We start from the raw sequence: 24,188 nt of genomic DNA, 5'->3' as shown, positions 1-24,188 counted from the left end.
AAAAAAAAAAAAAAAAAAAGAAAAAAGCCCCAAATTCCTGAACCAGACTTCTGCAATTCTCAACTAGTAAAAATAAGGAAACATCTCCTTACAGTGGAGGGGTGCTCGGCAGGAAAGGAGATGATCCCCTGTGGGAGAGGTGGCCTTTGGAGATGGTTGAAACTTCATAATTTCATTGAATAGGGTCAGTGCCTGGGTTTACTGTGTTTTATTTCAACACTTGCCATTGTTGCTTTCTTTTGTACCATTTTTGGATGGGTTTTGTCTCTTTGTTCTTTTCGCTCTGTGATGGTTTTGCCCTTCTTGGCACGCAGCTGTCTGACCGTCTGGGCAGTGGCGGCCCCCGACAGACAGCCGTACCCTCCAGTGAAACCGCGCTTCCAGGACTGGTGTCCGGTGAGGTAACGGAGGAGGAGGTCCCTTCCCCCGGCAGCACCGTCCCTCCACCGCCTAAAACCCCTTGATGTAGCAGTAGGCCTCCAGGGTGGCGAAGAGGATGTAGAGCAGCCAGAGGCTGACGAAGAGCAATGTCGTGGCCACTTTGCAGCCCCGCGGGCCGCCCAGCTCACCCCCGAGGTGGGGCCGCCGGCGGTAGAGGAGGACGCTGATGCAGATGAAGGCGAAGATGGTGAAGAGGGTGACGGAGAAGGCCAGGGTGCCCGCTGACACCTGGAACTCCTGCCCCTGTGACGCCCAGTAGATCGCTGCCACCGACCATGCTAGCCCGATGCCCAGGAAGACGTTGACSGCGTTGCTGCCCGTGACGTTGGTGATGGAGGCGTCAGCGTATATGTCCTGGATGGCTGCGGCTTTGCTGGCGAAGGTGTCTGGGGTTGAGGGAGAAGGGAAGGAGAAATCACTGAGGCTCCAACAGGAGAAACAGACAACCCTTCATGTCTGGGGGCCAAGGGAAGCTCAGGTGTGGCACCGACCAGGTTAGGACACAGACCTCTTCTGGTGCACAACTCCTCCTGGGTTCAGAGATCCCACGCTGCCACTAAGCAGAGCGCAGACCTTGCCTGGGACAGGGCTTTGGGGATACYCCCTTCCCAGCCTAAAGCCCACCCATGACAGACCTTCTCCCCTGCAATCAGGAGCATCCCCAGAGGACTTACCCCCCACCCCATCCCCTCCCCGCGGCCACCCCACCTGGTACAGATGTGCCGAAGGCGACAAAGACGACGGCGGTCACCGAGTCCTTGAGGCCAATGGTGCAGCCGAAGTGGGAGGCGAGGTCGCCAATGACAGCCGTGAGCATGCCGATGATGAGGATGGAGACGATGAAGCAGGCCCAGCCATTGCAGTACTCAGTGGGGGGCACGCAGGCAAACAGCACCTTCCAGAAGACGGTCAGGAAGTGCATCACGTAGTCAAAACAGGATGGCAGGCGCTCCTCACCAGACTCATCCTCGTCCTCCTCGCCTGCTGCAAACAGCATGGAAGGACAGGTACAGCATTCATTCCACTGGGGCAGCCTATGCTTGTCCCCTCCACCCCAGGGCTCYCGGAATTCTGCTCTGCTGGCACAAGGTGGAATGGTGCTGGCCATCACAGCAGGTTCAAGGTACACCAGGTCTCTCAGTGATGGGTGAGGCTTGACAAAAAGAATATCTCCCAGACACCCCAGAGCCCAGAGAGATATGAGTGATGGAAAGGTCTTTTGTACCCACAGAGGGGCAGCCCTGTCCCCATCCACAGGCAGGCACATAGGAGGTAGTCAACCTGTGGAGATCACTATTGAGGGGCACCATGAAATTACACAGGCAAGTGATATTCTGGGCGAAAAACTAGCAGAAAGTAATAGAATTAGGAAACTGGAGACATCTCTTGATTCCCGTGCTCCAGAGCCTGCTCTACAGTTGGGTGGAAACCATGCCTTCAGGTAAAATGCCAAACTATCAAGGAAAGATTCAGAAAGATGCCCAAGTGCCATTAATGACACACACGTGCCTAAAACACCTTCCCCACAGCTGTCTGGCTCTGAAAGCACTGAGTTCTCTCCGAAGGCAACATCTGGCAGTCTCTGGACCTTTCCCTTCACCAGCTGCTGCCTCATGGGGCAAYATCTCCTGTGTGCATGTGGTAACCCTCCCTGCTCCCAGGAACTCTACTGTCTATGACAGACAGGGCATCTTCCAGCAGGAGCTACCTGCACTGGCCAGGATCCCAGCCAGGATGGGATTTTGCTGCCTTTACACCACTCGTCAGATCACTGAAGCAGCAGGAGCACTGCCAGCTGACGCAGTCCTTGAAAACTGGCCTTCTGGATGGCTCTGCACCAGAAGATGGATCTCCTGGGCTCCTCACCAATGTACCTGCAAAAGCCCGCTATATTTGGAGCAGAGGATCTCTTTGGACTGCCTTTGCTGATGGTCACCACAGCTGAGCATCACTGACCAGGGAGATGCTGTCATTCCAGGCTGCGTGAACCCTGTGGATGTTCATATGGATTTCCTGATGTCCCCCTCACCTGCGCTCACAGTAATGGCCTCCATGAACTGGTCCCTCCAGGAATGTGTCCCGACAACCAAAGCCAAGTTTGTCTTCCTAATCAGCTTGTCCACGGTGCTCTGTTGTGGGAATAAAGATGCATAAGATACTAGAGGGCAAGGGTGATCTTGCAGTGCACTGCAGTCTCACAGTCCCAAACTGTGGAAGTGTCACGAGCACTCTCCTACYGGCTACATTAGGCCATGACTGGAGTTGAGCCCACCTTCTCCCTGGGCTGGCTGACCCAAACGTCACCAGAGCCAGCTTGTTACCACACTTCAACCCGGGTAAAGTATGTCCTTTTCCCTCAACCCTGCCTCACAAGAGACAGCTTTGCTCCTGCCTTTTCCTGCAYATTGGCTTCTTCTGCTTCCAGCAGGGCCTTCCTGCCTTTCTCCCTCCACCCCTCCCAACCAGCAGCTGCTACTTTTGACATTTCTTGTAGAATTCAATCAYTCTTTACTGCTTTACATACTTCTTTTCCTCTTTGAATAGCCCTGCACATGCTGGCCCCTCAGTCCTGCTCCCCAAGGCTGCTCCCCAGTGCTGCATGGCTTTCCCTCCTGGAGGACCCTTAGGATGCCTACTGACCTTGAACTCATAGGACTCCTCAATGATGACTTCCAGTTTGGGGTGCTCGCCGAGTATTGGTTTGCCCATCTCTGCAATCCTCTTGGCTTCCTCCTCTTCGACTGTCATCTTCCTCTCAGCCACCTCTGTGAAAGCAAGGCCAACACCAAGCTGTGGGCAGCAGCCCTGGAGCTCCAGGGCACCACGTGCACTTGTCTGCAGGGCCYGAGCACGGGCAGTTTGGGGGGCAGGGGTGGGGTGCTGCACCACCAGAAACAAAGGATCAAGATTTCTGAGTGTCAGTCACCAAGAACATACTCAATGTGCTTTTMATTTATTTTAAAAAGACACTTGAGTGTTTCTTCAGTCTGCATTGGTGCTCTTGGTTGACACACACCCTCCCATCACCCCTGCAGCAGCCACAGCTTTGGGGAGACCGAGGTAACAAGTCATTCTGCCACTTGGCAGAAGTACCCTTTAAGATGCTTCTAACACCCTGACATGTTCCCTCATTTAAATTAACAAGTGGCAGAACCTTTTTTCTTCTCCTTTGAGTAGAAAATCATGGTTGGCCCCTTGTGCTACTCAGTGGTTGATCTAACACTCAGACAGAGACAGTCACAATCACATGTGAACCATGTGTGAACTGGAAAAATGAACAAGAAGAAGTAAGTCATGAAGCAAGTAGTTCTTTCCTTTCATAATMCTATGAGGATGCTGAGCACTGGAACAGGTTGTCCAGAGAAGCTGTGGATGCCCCATCCTCRGAAGTTCAAGGCCTGGTGGCATGTAGCATCGAGCAAGGCAGGGAAGAGTGTCCCATGGCAGGGGGGTGCAAAATAGATGATCTTTCWTGTCTCTTCCAACATGTTCTATTCTGTGATTCTATGTTTTGTTTCTGCTGAAGGAAACTAAACATGGAGCCTGGGTCAGCAGTACGCTGAGATGACTCTGAGTCAGGTTCACCTTACTGATGACCCAGCTAACCCAGCAAGGTGCCTCAAGAGGGCTCTGGTTGCCCAGATAGGAAGGAGCATCCCAACAGTTGGAAGGGTGCCCTGGCAGTGTCCCTAGGCCTGACCCAGGTCGTCTCTTCCACCCACATGCCCAAGCACAGGCTCATGCTGACGGGCTCTCTGTAAAACTCTGACATCTCAGGGAAGAGGATGGATTTCTCCTGGCTCTCCTGTGCCTGACCAGTCAGGGTGTATGAGCTGCAAGGCAGGACCCAGCTGAGCCTGGGAGAGRGAGCTAGAGCTCTTAAGAGCCTGGGAGGGCACACCACAAAGGCAGAGATTCTTGTTCTGGCTAAGCGTGGGCCAGATGTTACCTGAGGTTTCCTGCTGAGGTTACAAATGCCCAGATAAGGCCTCAGACATCATTAATACCATATGGACTTAAGCAGATCTCAAATTTCATACCAGAAATCACACAGAAAATATGCAGTCTCAGTGAAATCTATTTATAAACTGTGACTTCTCTCTTCATCTGCCTTGCTAGGTAGACTGCAGAGACTGCAAGGCTTGCAAGACCTGCAGAGTTTATAAACATATAACTCCTGTGGCAGGTGACATTATTATAACCCATCACAGAAACAGAAAAGTTGCATCCATCATTGAAAATCAATGATGTACCTCAAAACCATCACTGTCTAGCTCCAGTCTGGATTCAGGAATCCCCATAAGCTTAGAAAGAAATTACAGAGCCAGAGGTGCACAGCACCTGGAGAAGAAGATGGGCAATGCAGGATGTTGGGGGGTGCAGGGGACACATTTTTTTCACTGAAAGAGTGGTTAAGCATTGGAATGGGCTCCCCGGGAAGGTGGTGGAGTCATCATCCCTGGAAGAGATCAAGAAAAAACTGGACATGGCACTTAGTGCTATGGTTGAACACCACCAGTTGACATGGTGGTGTTTCGTCGAAGGTTGGATCCTGGAGGTCTTTTCCAACCTGAATGATTCTATGATCCCATGATTCTATGAAAATGTTCTACTTTATGCCATGCTAGGAGATATGAACTGATAATTACCAAGAACAAGATTCAAGATCCTTATATTCACTGGAACAAGGAGACAGATATAATGTACATCTCTTTTTCTAAGACACAGAATGAGAAAGTCCAGTCTCTTCCTCTACCTGGGAATATGCACAGACAATAAGCGATGTCCATCAGTGGAAATGCAGGCGCTCACACATCTGCTGCCATAGCACAGACATGACTTTGCTTCTGTCTGAGCTCCCCGTAATCCGAAGGTCAGGGGCTAAAGCACCCTCAGCTCCTCAAAGCCCAGCTTGGCAGATGAGCCAAGYGCAGGCTGATGTGTGCTGACAATACAGAGCTGAGCAAAAGCACTACAGCCATCMCAGCAGGATTGCAAAGCCCAGACATGGTGACAGCCTGACTCACTACAACCTTCCCTGGAAGAAACTGTATCTGAAAAGCTGTGGTCACAGTTGGTGGCACAGTCCCTTAGGCTCCTGCCCACTGGCTGCACTTGCAGAGTGCAGAAAGCAAATGCCTGGAATCGGAGAAGATGCTCTGAAAATAAGGAATATCAGGAAGAATTTCCTCAGCTTAACAACTCCAAGAAAAATGATGCAATGAAACCTTAGTCCYCAATCAAACTGACTTGACAAAAGCCTTTGGCATGTTAAGAGAACACWGCTCCCACAAAGTGAAGGTGGTGGGAAACTGCTCTTCTGGAAGGCACCCTGCCAGCAGACTAAGTGCCACCAGAGACACTAGCAGGCCCTAGGCAGRCCACTTGGAGTGAAGAGACAAGCTGACCAGCAATGGAGACCGTCAGCCTTCTGAGAGCACATCCACAGACACATAAATAATGGAGGCCCTGATGTCACCACGCAGCTCCTCTGTCATGTGTGCRGTGAACTGGGGCACAGAGAGAACATGGGCACCCAAGAAGGCACGTCAAGGGCATCCTGTGATGACAGATGATTGAATATGACTGCCAAGCTAAGTCTTTCAATGTCAGCTGCAAGCAAACCACAGGAGAACAGGCACAGGCAGCACGTCCAAATGGGTACCTCATAGAAATGTTAATAGCGAAACCTTTTGGATAAGGAAGAAAGGAGGTAATCCCTTAATGTCTCATTAAAACACAGCCACATTTGTAAATGTGCAACAGGAAAGCAAAGCACAGAAACCTAATAAATTTAAAGATTCATCTGAAAACATTTAGGCTGCTATTGTATTTTCACTGAACCTCCATCCTAATGTAAGACACAAACACAGCTCAAGACTCACTTGTCAGTACTGTGCTGGATCTTGCTCAACGCACTCAGGCAAGTTCCAGGCTCCTAACTGTCTTTTGAAATTAGGGCAGGAAGGACAGAAGGACAAATTTAGGAGCTCACCTGACATCTTTTTGCCCCAGCCTGTACTTGCCGTACAGTTAAGGGGGAAAGCTGAGCACCTCTGGAGTGATGTGATGCACCTACAGATTCCACTGATTCTGCCCCCATTTAGGACACAAAAGCATCTTTTGGTAGGAATCACTGCCAACCTCTGCAAGACACCAGATCCCATCCTAGACCTGCTCCAGGCCTGTTGGGGCTGCCTGTTTCAATGGGATGCTGGGGGCTGAGTTGAGCCTGTGGGTACTGACCCAAAAGCTGAGAAGGAATAAACTCTTGCGACAACCCAGTGGCAGAGAACAATCCCAATGTTCCTGCCTTTCAGGGAAGTGCTTCAGCTAGCACAGAGTGCACCAGCCTGCCTGTGGAGCTGCAGGAGGCTGCTATCSCTGCAGCAAGAGTGGAATGTGCTCCCATGCAGTCTGTGGCAGTCTGGTGTAAGGCTGGAGTCTTGGAGGGCTCCTCCAGTAAGCAGAGACAGGACATTGTGAGGTGTGTCCCACACAACTCCGGTGTGGTAGCCTGCAAAGAAGACTACCAAGGGCTGAGATGAATAAAACACAGAGTAAGGGGGAATGAGGATGGGGTGTGTGTGTTGGGAGACAGATTTTTAATTTGGAAGGTCAAGCCTGTCAAGGTGAATGCTGCCAAGCTGCAGCTTAATTATTAACTAGCCTGATTTCTGTTTGTATCTGCATCAGTACCTACTTTCCAATGCGGATTGCACCCTGGACTCCCTGCTGTCAACTCCAATTAAGCCTGATAAGGTCTGGCTGTGCCTGTCGAGAACAGAGCTTGCCAGGATCTTCTGGGCTGCCTCCACCTCTTCCCTGGGAAGGGGAAGGTGGCCAGAGAGGAGTCCCCTAGACCCTGCCTGCTCTAGCACACACCTGTGTGCTGCCATTGAGTGCTAGGAACCTCTCTGAGCTGAGCACACATAGGCTGCTGAGGCTAGGCAAGCTGGGCTGCTGTGCCAGCTGCTGCACCAAGGTASCCAGCTCCTGGTGCCAGACAGCCAATGGGTTAGAGAGGAGATGCTACAAGCAGGTGAGACAACAGGTCTGGTAAAATCAAAGGCTGGGTGGGAGGGGAATGATGATAAAGTCYGCTTTTGCTTAGGCTGCAGCAATGGCTACAGCTGATACCCACTGGGTGCTGGACCCTGCAGGAAACAAGGAGAGGTGTTTGCATAAACCACTCCGTGCTCTCACTCATTCTGCCTTGTTCAGATCCTTAAAGCTGTGACAGACGAGGGGGCTCTGCAGTTCCTGGTWATGGTCCTGCCACTGCTGCGCTCTGCAGCCCTGGGCATGTCCCTGCCACGCTCACTGCTCAGCTTTCACCCCATGTCTGTCTCAGTCTCTCTCAACTTATGCCTGCAGGGCCATCCCAGGACTTRAGCTGCAATGATCTGCAAAGCACTTTCTGACCTGCACATGACAGGTCGTTTCTTGGGCTCAGAATACTGTAAACATATCCCCTCCTCCTTGTGTTTGTTCCAGGGAAAGGGGAGCAGTGAGCATTGKTCCCACATTGTGCATTGTCACTGCCCACTCAACCTGCTTCAGGCTGGGGGGGATCAGACAAGAACTAGACATTGCCTGTGGCCTCCTGGACACATAAAAAATCAAAGTTGGATAAAGCCCATTTCCATGGTGTAATCTGGCCACTGCATGTTTTGAGCTAAAGCAGGTAATGGGAAGGCCCTGTAACACCATCAGAGAGGAAGATACTCGCCTAGGCAATGCTGCAAGACTACCAAACAACCATGGACCACTTTGTATTCCCTGACACTTGATGAATAAATTGGATTAAAATCAGCAACGTATTCATGAAAGATTGCTATGAAGGCCCTTTCACACTCCTCAAGCTATCTTGTCTCCATCCATTTCTGGAGTGGGCATGTTATCTGCATGAAGGTCACCCCTTTTGGGGACTGTGCTGCTAGGAAGAAATTAAAACAACAATTAAAATGTCATTTTTTTGTTGTTGTGGCTTAATAAGATGTAATCCTGGCTAAACAAAGTAAATAGTGAGCATGAATGAGTTCTTCTCTCCAGAGCACTGTCAGGCTGTCAATCACAAGTGGGGAAGACTTCTGGCTAAAAGACACTGGCTTTGGAGATTAGCATATGGATATGCCCTTTACTGAAGCACATGCACACATCCAAGCACTGGGAGCCTGGGCTGCTTTCTRAAATGTAAGGAATCTGCTTACTTAGGCCCCAAAGCTATTTTTGAGACATGATACATCCCATATACATGCCCCCGTGTTCCTTAATGCTAACTGGGAAATGCTGCACATTCATGAGAGGTAGGCTAAGGCACAGGGCTGGGAACTGAGCATTATTCCACTCCTGGCTCTGCCTTGAGACTGCTGCTGACACGACCATCCCTGATTGGTCAGACAACTGGCATCTTGGTTCCCCAGTCTTTCCCACTGCAAAGTAGACATGGGAATTTTAATGCCTAAATAAAATAACATATTTAGAAATATTTTCTTTGAACTGGGTGAATATATAGAAATTATGATATAGAAGTATCTACCRTTTAGATAATTCCACATCCCTTTGAAGGTCTGGATCACCTGAGCCTAAGAACTTTCAAGCAAAGACTGCGCTCAGGCTTTCAGTGACTTTTGCAAAGGCTGGAAAGACATTCAGAGTAGTTCTTCCACTGCTGGCAAAGGCAGGGACAACTGGAGCACCTATGCACATCAGTATCAAACATTTCCCTGTATAAAGAGTATACTAAGTGTCAAAACAGAAGGTTAAAAACACCTCAGACTCTCAAGTCTCTCCACAGCTACCCCATTCTACTCTGAAATCTGAAGACTGCTGCTRGACAGATGGCTGAGCTTCGCATGGCCTTGCAAATCTGGCTCAGAGAGCCCATTTGGAAGAAATAAATGCTGAGCAGAACCTGTGACCTGCCCAGTTACTTCATCTTGTGTAAAAATCACAGCCCTGTTTTCGTTGGAAGGGCCCTGCAAGGCCAGGGGAGCTAAAGTCAGGATCCTTCATTTCTCCCCAGGTAAGGGCTCCTGGGACAAGAGTGGCATTGTCACTTGGGCTCATCCTTTGGGGCACCCACAGCTTCTGTGAAGAGAAGGGGTCCCTCCTGTGAGCAGGGGCTGTGCAGCTGCTAGCCCTGCAGGGGCTGCAAAAGCGGTGCCATGGGCAGGGGAAATGCCCCAGGACTTTGGAGAGCCAGGACACCCAGAAATCCCAGGGAGACATCCCCAGGAATGGGGCACTGCCCAGGAAGAGCTGTGCAAGCTGCTCTGGGAGGAAAGGGACGAGGTGCGGGACTGACGGACTCCACTGAAACACTCAATAATGCAGTTTTTAAACAAAGATTCCCGCGTGCCAGTGTAACCTAAATCTAACATGACACGGACTAAACGAGGACGTCACTTCTCTCCCTGCTGATTAGCTGTGATTGCTGCTGAGTGACACTCCAGCACGTGCCTGCTTGAAGCACGTGTGGAGGCCGAGCACYGTGAGCCCAACACCCGTCACCGGCACAGAGGGCACCCTGAGGTGCACGGCAAAGGGGGGCACCCCACGGACCCCCCCATCAGACTGACAGCTCTCCCTTATGAGCTGAAAAGTAACTTTTCATAGCCGGTGAGCAAGTTCTGCATTGCAGGCTGCCAAAAGCAATCAGGCTGGATCACAACAGAGGGAGGAAAGTTATGTTATTTTAATAGAAATTATTTGGTTCCTGGGGTTCTGATCAAATTAGGCAGCTACTGAATTAAAGCAATGAAATTACTGGGAAGGAGGCTGTGCTCAACTTATTTCCAGTCCTCCTGGATCTGAAGAGGTAACAAAGGAAACCATCCAAACCATTCCGAGGAGTTTTCTATAAACACCTTAAGCTGTTATTTGGGGAGCTGGGGATTTCTGCCTGCCACTAGCAATTTCCTAATTAGTCCAATAGCCAACGGGCCCAGGACATCCCCTGTGCAGCAGATTTGGCATCCTCTGAAAAGGGGCAGGTCTCTGCATGGTAAATGCTGCTCCTTTGATTTGCAGCASAGCTCAGGCATCGTGAATGCTTTGGTTTGCAGCTCTGCTCACRAACCTGTGGGATTTTGAGCTCCTCTCTGCACCCTGCATGTGGGGAAGGCACTGATGGGCGACATGTGACATTCCATGGGAAGGGGACACCTGGACAACCTTGTACCCTTGCCCACCCAGGCAACACTGTCCCGCACTGCAGGAATGTCACTTCCCTGCAGAAATCCCTGTGCTCCCCAGTGCATCAGCACAGCCCAAGCACCAGAGTTGCCTAAGGAGAGGCTCAAGTCACAGCTTGAGATCAGCCACAGCTAAATGTGTTGCTTTGCAACTGTCTGGGTCATTTCCCCCAAATGCGGGTGGAATTCCCAGAATCTGGAAGATGAGAAATGCTCTTAGCTGTCAATCAATCAATCAATCAATCAATCAATCAATCAATCAATCAATCAGTCAATCACTGTTAATTGTATTGCTCTTAACTAGTCCCTACTAGACACAAACACCATGAGCTGGGGCTGTCTACAACACAGCAAACACAAACATGGGGTGGTCTGACCAAAGGGGACAAAAAGAGAGCCAGAGCAGCCAGAGGAAAGGAGAATAAGCACTTACCTTGTGTGAGCAGTAGGGCTGTGGGGAGACAAAAACATGAGAAAGACAGGGAGAGAGAAGAAAAAGAGGGGAAAAGTTAATATTCAATGGGAAAAAGCCGTTTTGCAGATGAAGGCTGTCAGTGAGCAATGGACATGGTGCAAGGCAGCGTGCGAGCTCACCAGGGCTGCATGTGGGGCACAGGCTGGGGAGCAGACACCGCAGCAGCACGATGGAGAGGGGACTGGGGTGCTCCAGTGAGCACCACGGCACCCAAAGTCACCCCCTCCCCCCAAGCAAAGGCATAGGGATGGGGTGCAGCTGGGGGATGTGGCAAGGAGGGAAAGGGAAAGCGGGGAAGGAGGGCACTTACACTTGCAATTGGGACCTGACACAACCCAAACTGACCCAAAGGCATGGGGGTGCCCCGCTTCAGCCAGGTGTGTGTGGGTGTGGCGGGGCTTGGCACAACTGAGGAGCCCMAATAAACTTGTCATTGTCGAGAAGAGAAGGAGATGGGCAGCTCATTGAGAAGAGCAGCATCAGAGGAAGGCTTTGATGGTGGCAGGTGGCCTCTAGTGACAAAAGGGGCAGGGAGTAACATGACCATGCACCATCCCTCAGGATGATGCCCTGGCTCACCTACACCTATCCCACACCCCACAGGTACCACTTTCAGAGGGCCAGGGCGCCTCGAGGAGCGTAGGCACAGGTAAAGCATCACTGAGTCCTCCTGGCTCTCTTTGTTCCAATTTGCCAGACTGCCTGACAGTGCTGTGTGGACACAGGCCACACAACATCATCACAGTGGGATGCAGCTGCCTGTCAGGAAATGTGACTGCATGGTCCTGTGAGATTTGAGGGGGGAGGAAAGGAGGAGAAAGGGGCGAAGGTCCATGCAAGGGATGACCTTACCCTGGCTTTCCATACAGCCCAGTCCCCGTGCACAGTGACCCCCTGACCTTCTCCTCTCTTGATATCCCTACTCCCCAGAGCTGTCACAAAGAAACATCAGGCTGGATCCCTCTTAAGTGTTACCACAAACAGCCACAGCTTACATCCAGGTATCAAACTAGCTACAGCAGAGTTCATAGAGCAAAAAACCTCAAATGCTCTTTGAGAGAGGCCAAGCACCAGYTATGTGCCTTAGCTTTAACTTCTACTTGTCTTTCAAACAGCAAACCAGTCCCCCAAGACTTGGTTGCATCTGATGACAGTATTGTAATTACTAACACTTACTATCGTGCACTTTTAGTCTCAGAGGCTTAAAACTCTGTACAAAGACTGAGTCAGTATTAGCAGCCCTATTTGACAGATGGTGAAGCAAGCAAAAAGAAGCTAAAGGGAACATTTTGCAAACTCAGAAGTGGGCTGGAGTCCAAAAGTGCTGATTTTCCCAGACTTGACGGTTCAGGCCTCTGAAAAGCAGGCACTTTTATATAGATGCTTTTAATTGTATCTGTGCCATTTGAAAGTGATTTCCTAAGCAATTTATCAAAGGTTACACAGCGCATCCGTGGCAAAGCCAGGGAAACTAATCCTTAGTCCTGACACCCGTCACTTCCTTGCTTTGTTGAGCAGCATCCATGGCACAGCTTTCCCAACAGTCTGCCAAGAAACATTGACCTAGTCAAGATCTTCATCCCCAGCTGTGGGCACTCCAAGAGATCTCCTTTGTCCATGCAGGCAGGTAGAGGCACAGTGAAAGGGGCAATGAAGAGGCTCCTTACTGTGCATCCAATTCCTTTTGAGAGTCAAAAAAATTTGGGGAAAACATTCATATTTTCTGCAGCAAGCACAGTGCCACTGAGCCATAAGATCCAATGGGATGTTTACTCTGCCTGTACCAACTCSTGCCATCCACACACCTCTCCTGGAAGTCTCCAACAGGCTCCCTACCACTCAGGTAGCATGAATCTGGAGTCTGTTTGGAGCTTTGTCCTGCTGCACTTCATGCTGCCATGTGACCTCCTCACTGCTCCATGGTCTTCTGGTTCCCCAGACAATGTGCAGAAATTTAATTTGCCTTTTGCAATTATAAGCATTAGTACAATGGGTCCATTTGGTGTTCAAATGTAGTATAATGAAATATTACTGGGACCCTAAGCTACTGTGGTTATTAAAAAAAATTATTGGTTCCTTATAATTTTTAAAACTATTATTATCCTGCTCTGAGATTTGAGTTTTTTTTCTCATTTGCTTGTGAGCCTGCAAAAGAGCTATTTTTCTCCCTTTCACTTATGATATATGAATATTTGAAGAAGCCTATAAAGCTATGAATGAAACATCAAGAATACAGCATTCAGAAAGCCAAGGGATTATTTTATCTTTATATTTCTGAGTGAATGTTGTGCATGCAAGCAAGAAAATGATTTCACGGACTAAAGCTTCCTTCCTGCACACACATCTGCTAATGTGCCCTTAGCCCTGACCTGTAATGTTTCCTGACAGCCCATCTGGGGATGCTGTACCTGTACCAGCTTCACTGACGGCCCCCGTGCTGTTCCCATCCCACAAGCCTCCCTCCACCCTCCTGAGCCTGAGCTGTGTCCCTCTAGTCCTCCCCAGGGCACCTCTCCCTCTCCTGCACTGCTGCTCTGCACATCATGCTCCTTGCGAGGCCAAGCCAGGCCACCTCACTGCTCTTGGCATCTCAGGTAGTCTCAGAGGCCTGACATGTGTACTCTTACAGGGAACTGCTAAAATTAGCTCCACAGCCAAATCCAAAATAGCAGTCCCAAGTATCCCTTACCTAACCCTTGCACGGTGTGATTGTGGACAAACACGTGTGCCTGCAGAGAAGGGGCTGTGACATTGACTCACCCAGGAAGACCCAAAGCCTTCAGCTCTGGATTCCACTTCTTCACTGGGGGTTTCTCTGCTCTTGGTTTTGACTAGGTGAAGTCAAAATTGCATGCATGAACTCTTCTTTCCCTACCACCCCTGAAAGCAGACAATTTAGACTTGAATTTCAAAAAAGCTGCTAAAAAAGCTGTTTACTAACAAGCCATTTCATCTGCATGCTTTTGGTATACTGGGGGGTCGAATTCTTCTGTGACATGCATGTTGTTGTGGGTTACAGTTCAGGAATTTAATTCCTTTCTGCTTTAACTCCAAAGAGCTTAAACCAAGAGGAACCAGGCTTGGGACTGAGCAGACCAGCAATCCAGCAATCCTGTAGTTTACAGCAATATGATGTGCTGGAAGTGTGTTCCAACTTTTTCTAAACAGTGAAATATTTTTCTCTGCTGTTGACCTCTCTGAGAGATTTGACTATGCTGCATGCTTTATTCTGGACTCATTCTTCATTAACATAAATCTTTTCTAATCTGTATCCTTTGAGATCTGAGAGGCCACTGTGTAGATAAGAGCATCCTTGTTAAAGACCTGGGATTTAGAGAGTGAGCTGAAATGAGGGAGAAGATGAATTTTGAGGAGACTCTCAGTCACACAGCAGGGCAGTCACAGGAAGCCAAAGGCAAGCAGAACACACAGCCTGCACCCCCTGCACACTCAAAGGTGACTATAAAGTGACCATACGAACCACTGGCTCAGGTCCCCAAAGAGATAAGGATCCTCCATCTTCCAGAAGTAACTGTCCACAGGCTCTGCCTCCAGATTTGTTCACTGAAGTAAGATAACTGTCTCCCTAACCAATTGTGAAGAGCTGTAAACATGGGGGTTTTTATAGGCTAAACAGGACAGTGATGTTGCAGCATTAACCTCAATGCTATCATTATTGAAGTCAATAGCAAAGCTCTTGCAGATTCCAAGAGACTCCTCTCCATCAGGAGAATCAGCAGTGTTCAGCTTAATCATAGAGCTGTGAGCAAATTATTAAACCTTGAGGGAATGAAGTAACAGCAATCTAACATATTTTTGCTATTCTCATCAGCAGCTGATGGAGTTGATGAAGAAGGAGTTTTTTAGCATCTCCCCACGCTTTAGAAAACTGTAGCACATGTGTTCATGTATCAATACAGCTTATCTTAAACTGGTATGGATCTTCAGACCAAGTCAAATAATTTCATCAATATTTTGATGTGGGTAATTYGTTGGATCAGTCCAAGCTGGGAATCCTTCCTTCTTTGCAGTTTAATCCTCCCTCTAGGCACAAAGCTTTCCCATCAGAGGTGCTGACACTTGATTAGGAGATGAGCTGTGAGATTTGTCTGCACCAGTTGACTCTGCTGGGAGAGCTGAGAAGACTTCAGACAAAATCTTCCCAAGCCAGGGTACGCCAACCAGCTGTTAACAGTGTTTGCCAGCCATCTGTACTCCCCTTTCCAGCAAAGTTGTATCTTGTGGGAGACGTGCCTTCTGAGGCAAAACTTTGCATGAAGGTTGTCAGTTTTACAAAACATAACCCTCAAGACAGCCTTCAAGCAGCAGCACTGAGGTTGAATCTTCCACCACTGTGACRTGAGTTGAATTCTCACAAGCTGATTCCCAGTTACCCTCACGTAACACACATTTCCAAATGATATTTTCACCATTATCTGCAATCAAGTGAAATCTTCCAAAGTAGCCTCATTTGCCATTCAGACTGTATCAAGGTTAGCCACMATTTCAGCAGAAGAGAAACTTCATCAAGTGAAAGCAAAGCAAGTTTTTCTGCTGTGATCCAGGGCTGTGGAAAAAGTGTGAAAGCTGATGTGTGAAGAAAGTTTGTTTTACTCCAAATCTTGCTGGGACAGCAGCAAAATTTTCATTCTGAGTTGTGAGCTGACACGATAAACAGAGTTGCCATGAGAGCAGGAGTCAAACCAACAGACAGCACCTTGTCATAAAGGAAGAGACTCATTTCACTGCAGGAACCCTTTAAAAAGATGCTGAAAAAAGGATGTCCAGAAATGTGGTTCAGGGTGCTGGGAGGTTTCGAAACCCTGCAGTGCTCAGTAAACAGGGATTCAGTTTACATGACTGCGCATATGGAGGAAAGRTGAGACAAGAAGGATTTGAAGATTAGTTTCTTTAAAATGGAGAGGACAAAAAAAAAAAGTCAGGAAACCTGGGAAATGACCAGGAGGATAGAGAAAAGCAACATTTAACATCTTGGCCAAGCAAAGAMTGTCTCTCTCTCTTGTATTTCTTTTCCTCACTCACTGATATAACAATCTTGCAGCAAGTGCCATCTTTGCCAGGGCTCTGTGCATCTGATGTGCCACTACTGAGTCAGCACTGGTCGTCATCACAGGCTAGGCTGGCAAGATACCAATCTCAGACCTGTTCTGATCTCTTTGAATTATTGGAGCACATAAAAAGAAGAGTTGCTATGGTGAAACTATTCAATGTGATTTGTTTGAATGATCAGAGAGGCTTTGAAACACTCCAGCTGCAGAAAGAGATTTGTGAAAAAGAACAGATGACTTGTGAGACAAAGTAGATGTAGCACTTATACAACAGGAGTAAGTGGTCAGCTCTCCTTACAGCAAGGGTTAACAACTGAGTGTCCCATGGATCAAAGCGGCAGGAATGACACTGATGTAACTGGAGGTGAACAGGTAGGAGCAGCATCTGCAGATGATGCAAAATGTTTCAGTTAAAAAGCTGTATCGGTGGCTCTTCTGCATTCTGCAAGYTCTGATCAACCTGAAGACAGGAATTTGCGTTTGGATCACCACAGGCACCATTCCCCAAAGAGATAAGGATCCTCCTTCTGAGTAGAGATGATTTTTCCTCCAATAAGGTGCTAGCAGGTGCAGAGAGCAAGAGCAATAGGATGAATTTCGTACTGAGCTCTGGCCCTCACAGAGACCCTCCTGGAGACCCCTGTGCCCCACAGCCCTGACCAGGGCCAAGGAGAAATTCCCTTGGCTGGAGGTGACTGCTTTGTGTTGGCAGGTCTACAGGGCAGCACAGACAGCAATGCAAATCATCCACGTAGTAGCAAGCCCTGCTCCCACCCGCCATCCTCCTCCACTGCGTGTGTGCCAGGAACCCCTGCCACCGCAGCCTGCAGCACTGTGGGTACCCTCAGGGACAGCACAATGAGTCTGAATAGCACTGGCCTCCACACCAAGTTCTGCATCCCAAAATAAACCATTCAAACTCTGCCCCAGGCTGGTTTGAAAAGCACATAYTACTTCTCCCTGTCACCAGCTCTGCCATCACTTCAGGGGACATTTCACTCCGGATTTCATCACTGCCACCTAGTTTGTATCCCTAAGGTAAGCCAGGAGCTGCCCTCTGTATGGAGTGCTCRCTCCTGGGCTGGGCACAGGCCCTCAGCATAGAGCCACGGTAGTGCAGGCACAGCTCTGCGCCTYTGCGTGACCTGGATTGCAGATCACCTCCAAACACCACTGCCATTCATCTGAGGTGCCCAACACCACCCTGCTTCCAGAARAGCCAGGAGAGGTTTTGAAGATGCTGAGAAGAGCTGAGACCATCAATACTCCTACAGCTCCTTAGGCACAGGCTCAGCGTGACACAGCTAAGTGGGGAGTAACAACAGAACAAGGACATACTGTCAAGAAAACCACGTCTTTCGCAGCACTGAGAACAAAAGTGTGGGCAGCCAAAATCCAGAGAGACTCCATCTCAAAAGCAACAGGAGCTGGACCCCCAAGGAGAGGCAGGAGCTGTGCTCTGTCCTGGCCATGTGAGTGATGTGGGGGCACATCCATCACCACAACAAAACCCAGCAAAGCCCCAACTGGGTGACTGTGCTGTGGGATTTTCCCTGTCTGTGGGCATGGGGCAAGGCAGCACCCGCACGATGCTGGCAGGAACATGTGTGCTGGCGTCAGCACGAGCATCCCGTCCCCAAGCTGTGTGGCACGTCACACGATGCCCGAGCACATTCCAGGCCGTGCACGGCCGGGCTGCCTCCTCCCGCCGGGAGCCAGCTGCTCATGCATGCATTCCRTGAAGCTGCTGGCCACAGCATCTGCTCTCCATCGCTCACAGTGCTCTCCCCGGGAAAGCCTCACGTAGCTCCKTATTCTTCATGCCAGGCACAAGGTAGGCTCACCAGAAATGCTGCAGTGGGCAGCGCTACGGAGCTGGGGATCTTTCCAGATGCCCTGGATTTAGTGTAGCGACTGTGCCACCTTGTGCCAGCAACATTTACAAATGCAGTTTAATCCCCTGCCTCTTAGATTTTAAAACCACGGTGCTCTCACTCTGCCTTTTCTCTAATGAGGCCAACCAGGGCYCTGCATCTCCTCCCTGGCATGGTCCTTTACTTCCTCCAGGTAAAAGAGGGTCTGTCCAAGGGTGTGCCCTCTCCTCCTGGCCTGCAGGCTCTGTGCTGCAGATCAGTTTAGACCAGCTCTGATCTCCTTTCTGCCTGTTGCAAATCAGTMACGCTGACTCCAGCTGATGCAGATGTAAATGAGAGACATATGATACAGCAAACTGGCTTTGTAGTCCTAATAATAATCAGGATGTTTTAAAACTGGTCCACTTCAAGGGCCATTTGGATTTTTTCAAATACTTGTTTTTATTCAGCCAGGTGCAATGTGACCTGCATAGGAAAAAGAAATGAGGGACTTCATAAAAACAGCCCAATTCTGACTCTGTATCCTGATGCTGCTCATTGTTCAGAAAAGGTGTTGGACTCAAAGAGAACACACAGCTGAGAAAAAAATTTAGTGTGGTGCTCCAAGCTGCCAAGTGCATAAGCAGGAGAAAGCCAGGGGCCTGTGATTTTCCTCCTGAACCTGCTGAGATGGAGGTGGAGACCCATGGATGGGAAGGGACACATGTGGTGAGGAGACCCCAGTGTGGTTCTAGGATGGAAGGCTTTGATCCAGGACTGAACACCTGGCTTACACAAGGCCCAAGAAGGAATCTGAGCATACTGTGGGGTGCAATGAGCAGATACCCACATGGAAGCTGTGGCATAAAGTAGTTCTTTTACATGATGAAGAAAAGTAGTGAAATAACTAGGGGCTACAAGCTGAGGCCAGACAACTTCTACTTAAAATCCATGCTCACGTCTTTATCCTGGAGGGCAACTGGTTGCTGGGACAGACTCCTATGGGATATGGCAAGATTGGTCACTGCTTCTGTTCAAGAGCAGCTGGACTTTGGTGAAAGCTGAGGGGCTGTGCTTGACAGAGTGAAACCTGATATCCCTCATTGCCTGTGGGCTGCAGGAGGCAGTCTGACAGCATTTATCTCTGGGTTTACATTTCACAAGTCCACGGATGCTACATGCTACTGACATGCTAATGGCACCTGGGTTCACCCTGAACATCCTATGGAGCWGTGTATGGGAGCTTGGACTGGCCAGAGGGCAGCTGCTGTGCTGGGGAGGTAAGAGATGGAAGATGTTTTGGGAAGGGAAAGCTGTGCTGTGCACGGGCAGCTKCCAGGTGTMYCCRCACTGACAGCAGCACCTGGGAGCAGAAATAAACCCAGGGGCAGGCACATCTGGCCCTGCTCTRTAACAGGCACCCAGAAGCTGCATTTGAATTCCCTTTTGTAAAGTGCCCCCATTTAAATCTTGGCCCTCCCAGGCCACCCCAAAGCTAGTGAAGCCAGTGGCAAGACTCAGTGAGAAGGAGGCCAAACACATACAGGACAAGCACAGAGACACGTGTAGGCAAGACACCTCAGCAGAGCTTCACATCCTCTGCATGACTGACTGTGATTGTCTGTGACACATTAAAGGAGTTTTCAAACGGAAGACATGAAGAACCATTTTTTTAAAAAAAGCAAGCCAAGTTACCTCACACCTTCCCTCTTCTCACTACACTTCAGAGGGACCCAAGAGCCCCAAGGCAATGCCACTGGAGGCAACAACAGAGGGAAGGGCAGCGGGGAGTACAGGAGGAGCTGAAGGGGGCAGCCATGCATTACACCCTTCTCTTGCCTTTTACATTCCCCAAGGTCCTGGCAAAGAAGCAGGAGGAGGGAGAACAGCAAAGGTGTGCTCAGAACAAAAAGCAGATCAAGACAAGGAAATCCAATAAAAATAATACAGCCTCCGAGGCTCAAGCATTGCACAAAAGAAGGATCAGAAGTAAGCTGGGCTCTTAAAGGCAGAGATGACACCGAAACAGGGTAAGAGCAAGAACACAGGAGGGCAAAGAGTAAAAGTCGATCCCTCTACAGGAGGAGGAGAAAAGGAGGAAGGGTAAGGAGGAGAAAGAAGGTTATATTTTCTGGATTTGGGGTTTAGATAGTTGATTCTGATTTTTTCTTTTTTTTCATTTTTTTTTTCATAAGGGATCTCACACCTGATATTCCTCGTTCCATCCATTGCGGTTCACCAAGGGCAATGAAGAAATTCTCCTGCCTTTCGTATTCCTCCTCATCTACTATCTTAACCCTTATGGTCTTCCTGTAGGGACAACAAGAGAGACAACCGTGTACAGCGGGTCGGCTGGCTGGCGGCGAGGCRGCAGCAGCGGCAGCAGCGGCGGCGCGGGCTCCTGGCACGCAGCCCCTTCCCGCCGGGGCGGTGTGCCTGTCGGACACGGCATCCTCGCAGCGGCTCCTTGGGAGCAGGGGTGTTAGGGGCAGGGGGGGCTGGCAGGGGAGTGAGAGGGAGGGAGAAGTGGGAGGAGGACCTTGCTGATGGTTAGTGGAAGGCGACTTCTGCAGCGCGTTTTTTTTCAGTGTCAGATGGTAATGGGAAGGGTATCGGATGCCTGAAAAGCACCAAGGACCACCACCCTGCATTACCCACGGCATTTTAGCTGGAAGACCAATTTCTTCTTGCCATTAATAATAAGTACAATAACAATACCCTCACGATTAATAATAAATCTGCACTGACTCTGGGCTGGGAGCCTGAGGAGGAGAGACACATTCCGCAGTGGGGTGAGGGTGAGCCACTCTGCCAGTGGCTACAGCTCCACCAGCTGCWAAGGAGGCTGATGGTTCTAACTCCCATTTTAAAAATGACACATCTTATTGCTTTCTCACCTTGACACTATCTGCCTCATCCTCCTGACCTGTTCCCCAAATGAGAATGCAGCCTTCCCGTGGGTGAACAGCTTTGCTGAGACCTCACAAGAGACACAATGAGACAATGGCTCTGAGGCTCAAAAGGAAACGCCCTGGGCATTGGAGCAGGGCTATCCTCTTTGCTCTGAGGCCAGCTCACCTGGCTCTCTCCATAACCCACTGATGCAAAGCAGGGCATCAGCTCCTCCTTGCCCTCAGCTACTGCTTCCAGAGTTGCTGTGTGGCAGCCAGACCAGGGGTTGCACAGCCTTTGCCAGACCTTCTCAGAAGTCATAGAGCTGCTTTTCTGCCAAGCCTCAGTTCCTGTCTTTTTYTAACACAGGTCTGACTGGAACAACCCACAGGACCATGGGTGGGTGATGATCTCCTGAGATGCTGGATGTGTTTCTAGCCAGCATCTTCCCACTGACACTACAAAATTTGCTTGGGCCCTTTAGTGGGGATGGCAGAAGGTCCCTCTGAAGTCACCACAGAAATATGGACAAGCAGGACTGCTCTCCATTCTTCTCTCTCTGCTCCCCTCACCACTTTGCCTCTCAGCAGCCCCAGCATCACTCCCCATGCCACCCCGTGGGTACCATGTGACACGGTGTRCGCGCACAGCAGAGTTTAGGGCAGAGCAGTTGAAGACAGAGAGACATCAGAGGAAGAGGAGAAGAAGAGGAGGAAGGAGATGGAAGAGAGGAGGAAAGAAGAACGTTAATGTTAGTCTGCAGGGCCAGTACTACACCTTTCTGTAAACTCATATCCACCATGCGGGGGCTCATCAGCTCAATGAAGAAATTCTTGGTTTTTTCATATTCCTCATCATCAATTACCTTGATGTGAACTGTTTTGCTGTGGATGGAAAAATAATAAGGGTCATAAAGGGGAGAGGGGAACAGAGAAGCAAAAGTTGAGGAAGGTAGGAGTTAAATGGGTACATTAGAGAGTCAAAGTTTTCTCACCCACTGAACAAATTCAACACGGCCCTTGAGAAAGGCTCAAGCCCTTCTTCTGCAAGTGACACTGGCCAATTTTCTGTTTAACCCAAAGATCAAATRGCAGGCTATACTGTGCAAAGTAAAACTAGACAAAAACAATCCCCCAGCAAACTGGCTTAGCCTGCAGGCAGTGAGGTCTGCTGGCCAGCAGAGAAACAGGCTTCCCTCACCCCGTTACCTCCAYGCACACAAACACATACAAAGCAGCCACACAAGCACACACACCCCACTGGCACCATGCTGCTGCCCCAGTTTCATTGGCTTGCTCTGAGAGGGAGCTGGGCAGCAGATTCTCTCCTTTGGCAAATTTCTTACAAGTTCTTGGACAATTTTGTAGGAAGAGAAGAGCTCACTGCACCATGGTTTCCTTCACAAATACATGCCTTATGCAGAGTTTACTGTCCCACAACTTGCAAACCCAAAGAGAACAAGAGCAATGAGTCAATGGCTCTGCCAACCCCCTGCCTCCTTACAGCCAGGCTGCACTGACTGTTGCAAGCTATAATGACCCCTGCACTGCCCCTCGCTTTCCCAGTGGCTGCCAAGCTTCATGCAGCTCCATTCCTTGCTTATGACTAAAGAGACTGGTGCTTTGATTCTGAGCTGGCATGAAACCCTCTCAAAGACAGCACTGTCTGCACATGTAACTCCCCTGAATGGGCAAACACTTGCCATCTTGGGACTCCTGGACTTCTAGTTCATGCCAACCCCAAGCTGCAACTGAAATTTTTTAAACCAGAATTCAGTTCCACATAAAAAGCATTTCCCTTACCCCCAAACAATTGCCCCAAGAGCCATCAGGCCAATTGCCCCTCCTGCCAGTGAAAGATCCCCTGCTTCCCAGAGCTCAGTAGCCACACATGGCCCTGCGGCTACAGCTTCCTCATTCTTCCTGCCCATTYTCAATAGTCAGATCAGCCCCAGGAGCACATCATGCACAATCAGTCTTGACTGGCAATGGGAAGGAGGAGAAAAGCAGGACTGGCAATCAGAGTCCAGAAAAATAGACCCAAATTCAAATCTCTGTGTKCCTCAGTCTGTAGCCTTTGGCATTAAATATACCCAGTATCTTTGATCCCACAGTGCTTCAGAGAATAAGCAGTCCAATCCTGCATCCTGGGGATGCTGTGATCCCCACCCTGGGGATGCTGCCACAGCCAGCAGCCTCCAGAAAAATCACCATTTCAGCACAGAATAGAAGAATCATCACTGCAGCTTGCATTCCTGCTGATACCATTAATTACYACAAAATTATTCGGTCATCGACAGTTTGACCCTCAAGTTATAACTGCTCCTGCACTCTGGCTATAGAAATCCTGTTCCCTGTGCTGACTCTGGTCTTGATCTTGGTCCCAACCCTTGTCTTTCAAATGATGGCATAGGGGGTAGGGGTAGAGCTTGGACAGCCTCTGCCTATCCATCTGTGCAGGAAGATGCAAGAAAAAATCACCTCCAATTGTTCTTTCTAAGCTAAATCAGCTTTATTTTTGCCAGTGCTTGCTCTACTCATATCCTGCACTGATGCCAGCAAGCCTTTCCCTTCTCTAGACCCCTTCAATCTCTGCTAATCCAGCCTGAAGGATGTAGGATTTTCAGTGGTACATCTCYGGTGTAAATGTTGCTGCTCTGCTAAGACTCCATCATGATGATTTTTTTGTTGCATTATTGTTGGAGATGTTGAATTTGGCTTTTGAACCAGATGTTATCTGGGCCCCTGATACCTTGCAAAGCTTGTTCAATTTGCTGAGTTAAACCTACAGCTAATTCATAGCTTTGATCTTTTCCTTGCTCATTACTACAAAACAGAAGGTGGGATTTTCAAAAGCAGCCAGGGCTTCCTGGACGTGGGTTGCTTTTAAAAAATCCTATTCATAAGTACCATGCTTATGGTTTTTCCATTCTAGGAGCTTCAAAACACTCAGTATTGTTTGTCTACAAAAATCTGGAAGAAAACACCACAGACCCTGTTTCCTGGGGCCAGCTTGGGTATTGCAACAAAGCTATTCTGAGATTTTATGCAGTTAATATTATGCATGCAGACCATTTGAGTTTGCTTCCATTCATCTACCTATCTGCCTTCCTTCCTTCCTTCTCTCTTTCCTCAAAACTGTGGACTGAAGAAATAGTGACTCTCTGCATGCACATTTTGTTGAGTACAAGGAGCTCTATATGCTCTACTAAATAGTGAAACTTCCTTAGTTTTCTTTAATGTTAAAAAACCAAAAAAAA

At 49.1% G+C, this 24,188-nt stretch overlaps 1 protein-coding gene across 4 annotated transcripts in view; it reads right to left on the bottom strand.

Moving 5' to 3' along the window:
• Positions 1-20: 20 nt before the first annotated feature.
• The window catches only part of SLC8A3 (solute carrier family 8 member A3), a 107,606-nt gene continuing 83,438 nt past the window's right edge, over positions 21-24,188 (bottom strand). For 2 of the 4 annotated variants that reach the window (XM_057366923.1, XM_057366933.1), the window contains exons 3-8: positions 20,244-20,347; positions 11,074-11,091; positions 3,082-3,206; positions 2,471-2,570; positions 1,150-1,425; positions 21-827 (exon numbers count right to left, since the gene is read on the bottom strand). In XM_057366923.1, the coding sequence (XP_057222906.1) occupies positions 451-827; positions 1,150-1,425; positions 2,471-2,570; positions 3,082-3,206; positions 11,074-11,091; positions 20,244-20,347 (1,000 nt within the window). In that variant the 3' untranslated portion in view covers positions 21-450. Of the gene's footprint in view, positions 828-1,149; positions 1,426-2,470; positions 2,571-3,081; positions 3,207-11,073; positions 11,092-20,243; positions 20,348-21,706; positions 21,814-24,188 lie in introns of all 4 variants that reach the window. The other 2 variants (XM_057366952.1, XM_057366942.1) reach the window with 2 other exon arrangements.

Source organism: Malurus melanocephalus, unplaced genomic scaffold, assembly GCF_030028575.1.
Source record: "Malurus melanocephalus ecotype Western Australia unplaced genomic scaffold, MMel_1.1 scaffold_2, whole genome shotgun sequence".
NCBI lineage: Eukaryota > Metazoa > Chordata > Aves > Passeriformes > Maluridae > Malurus > Malurus melanocephalus.
The sequence above is the reverse complement of the archived record's forward strand: the minus strand, read 5'-3'. Positions and strand labels throughout refer to the sequence as shown.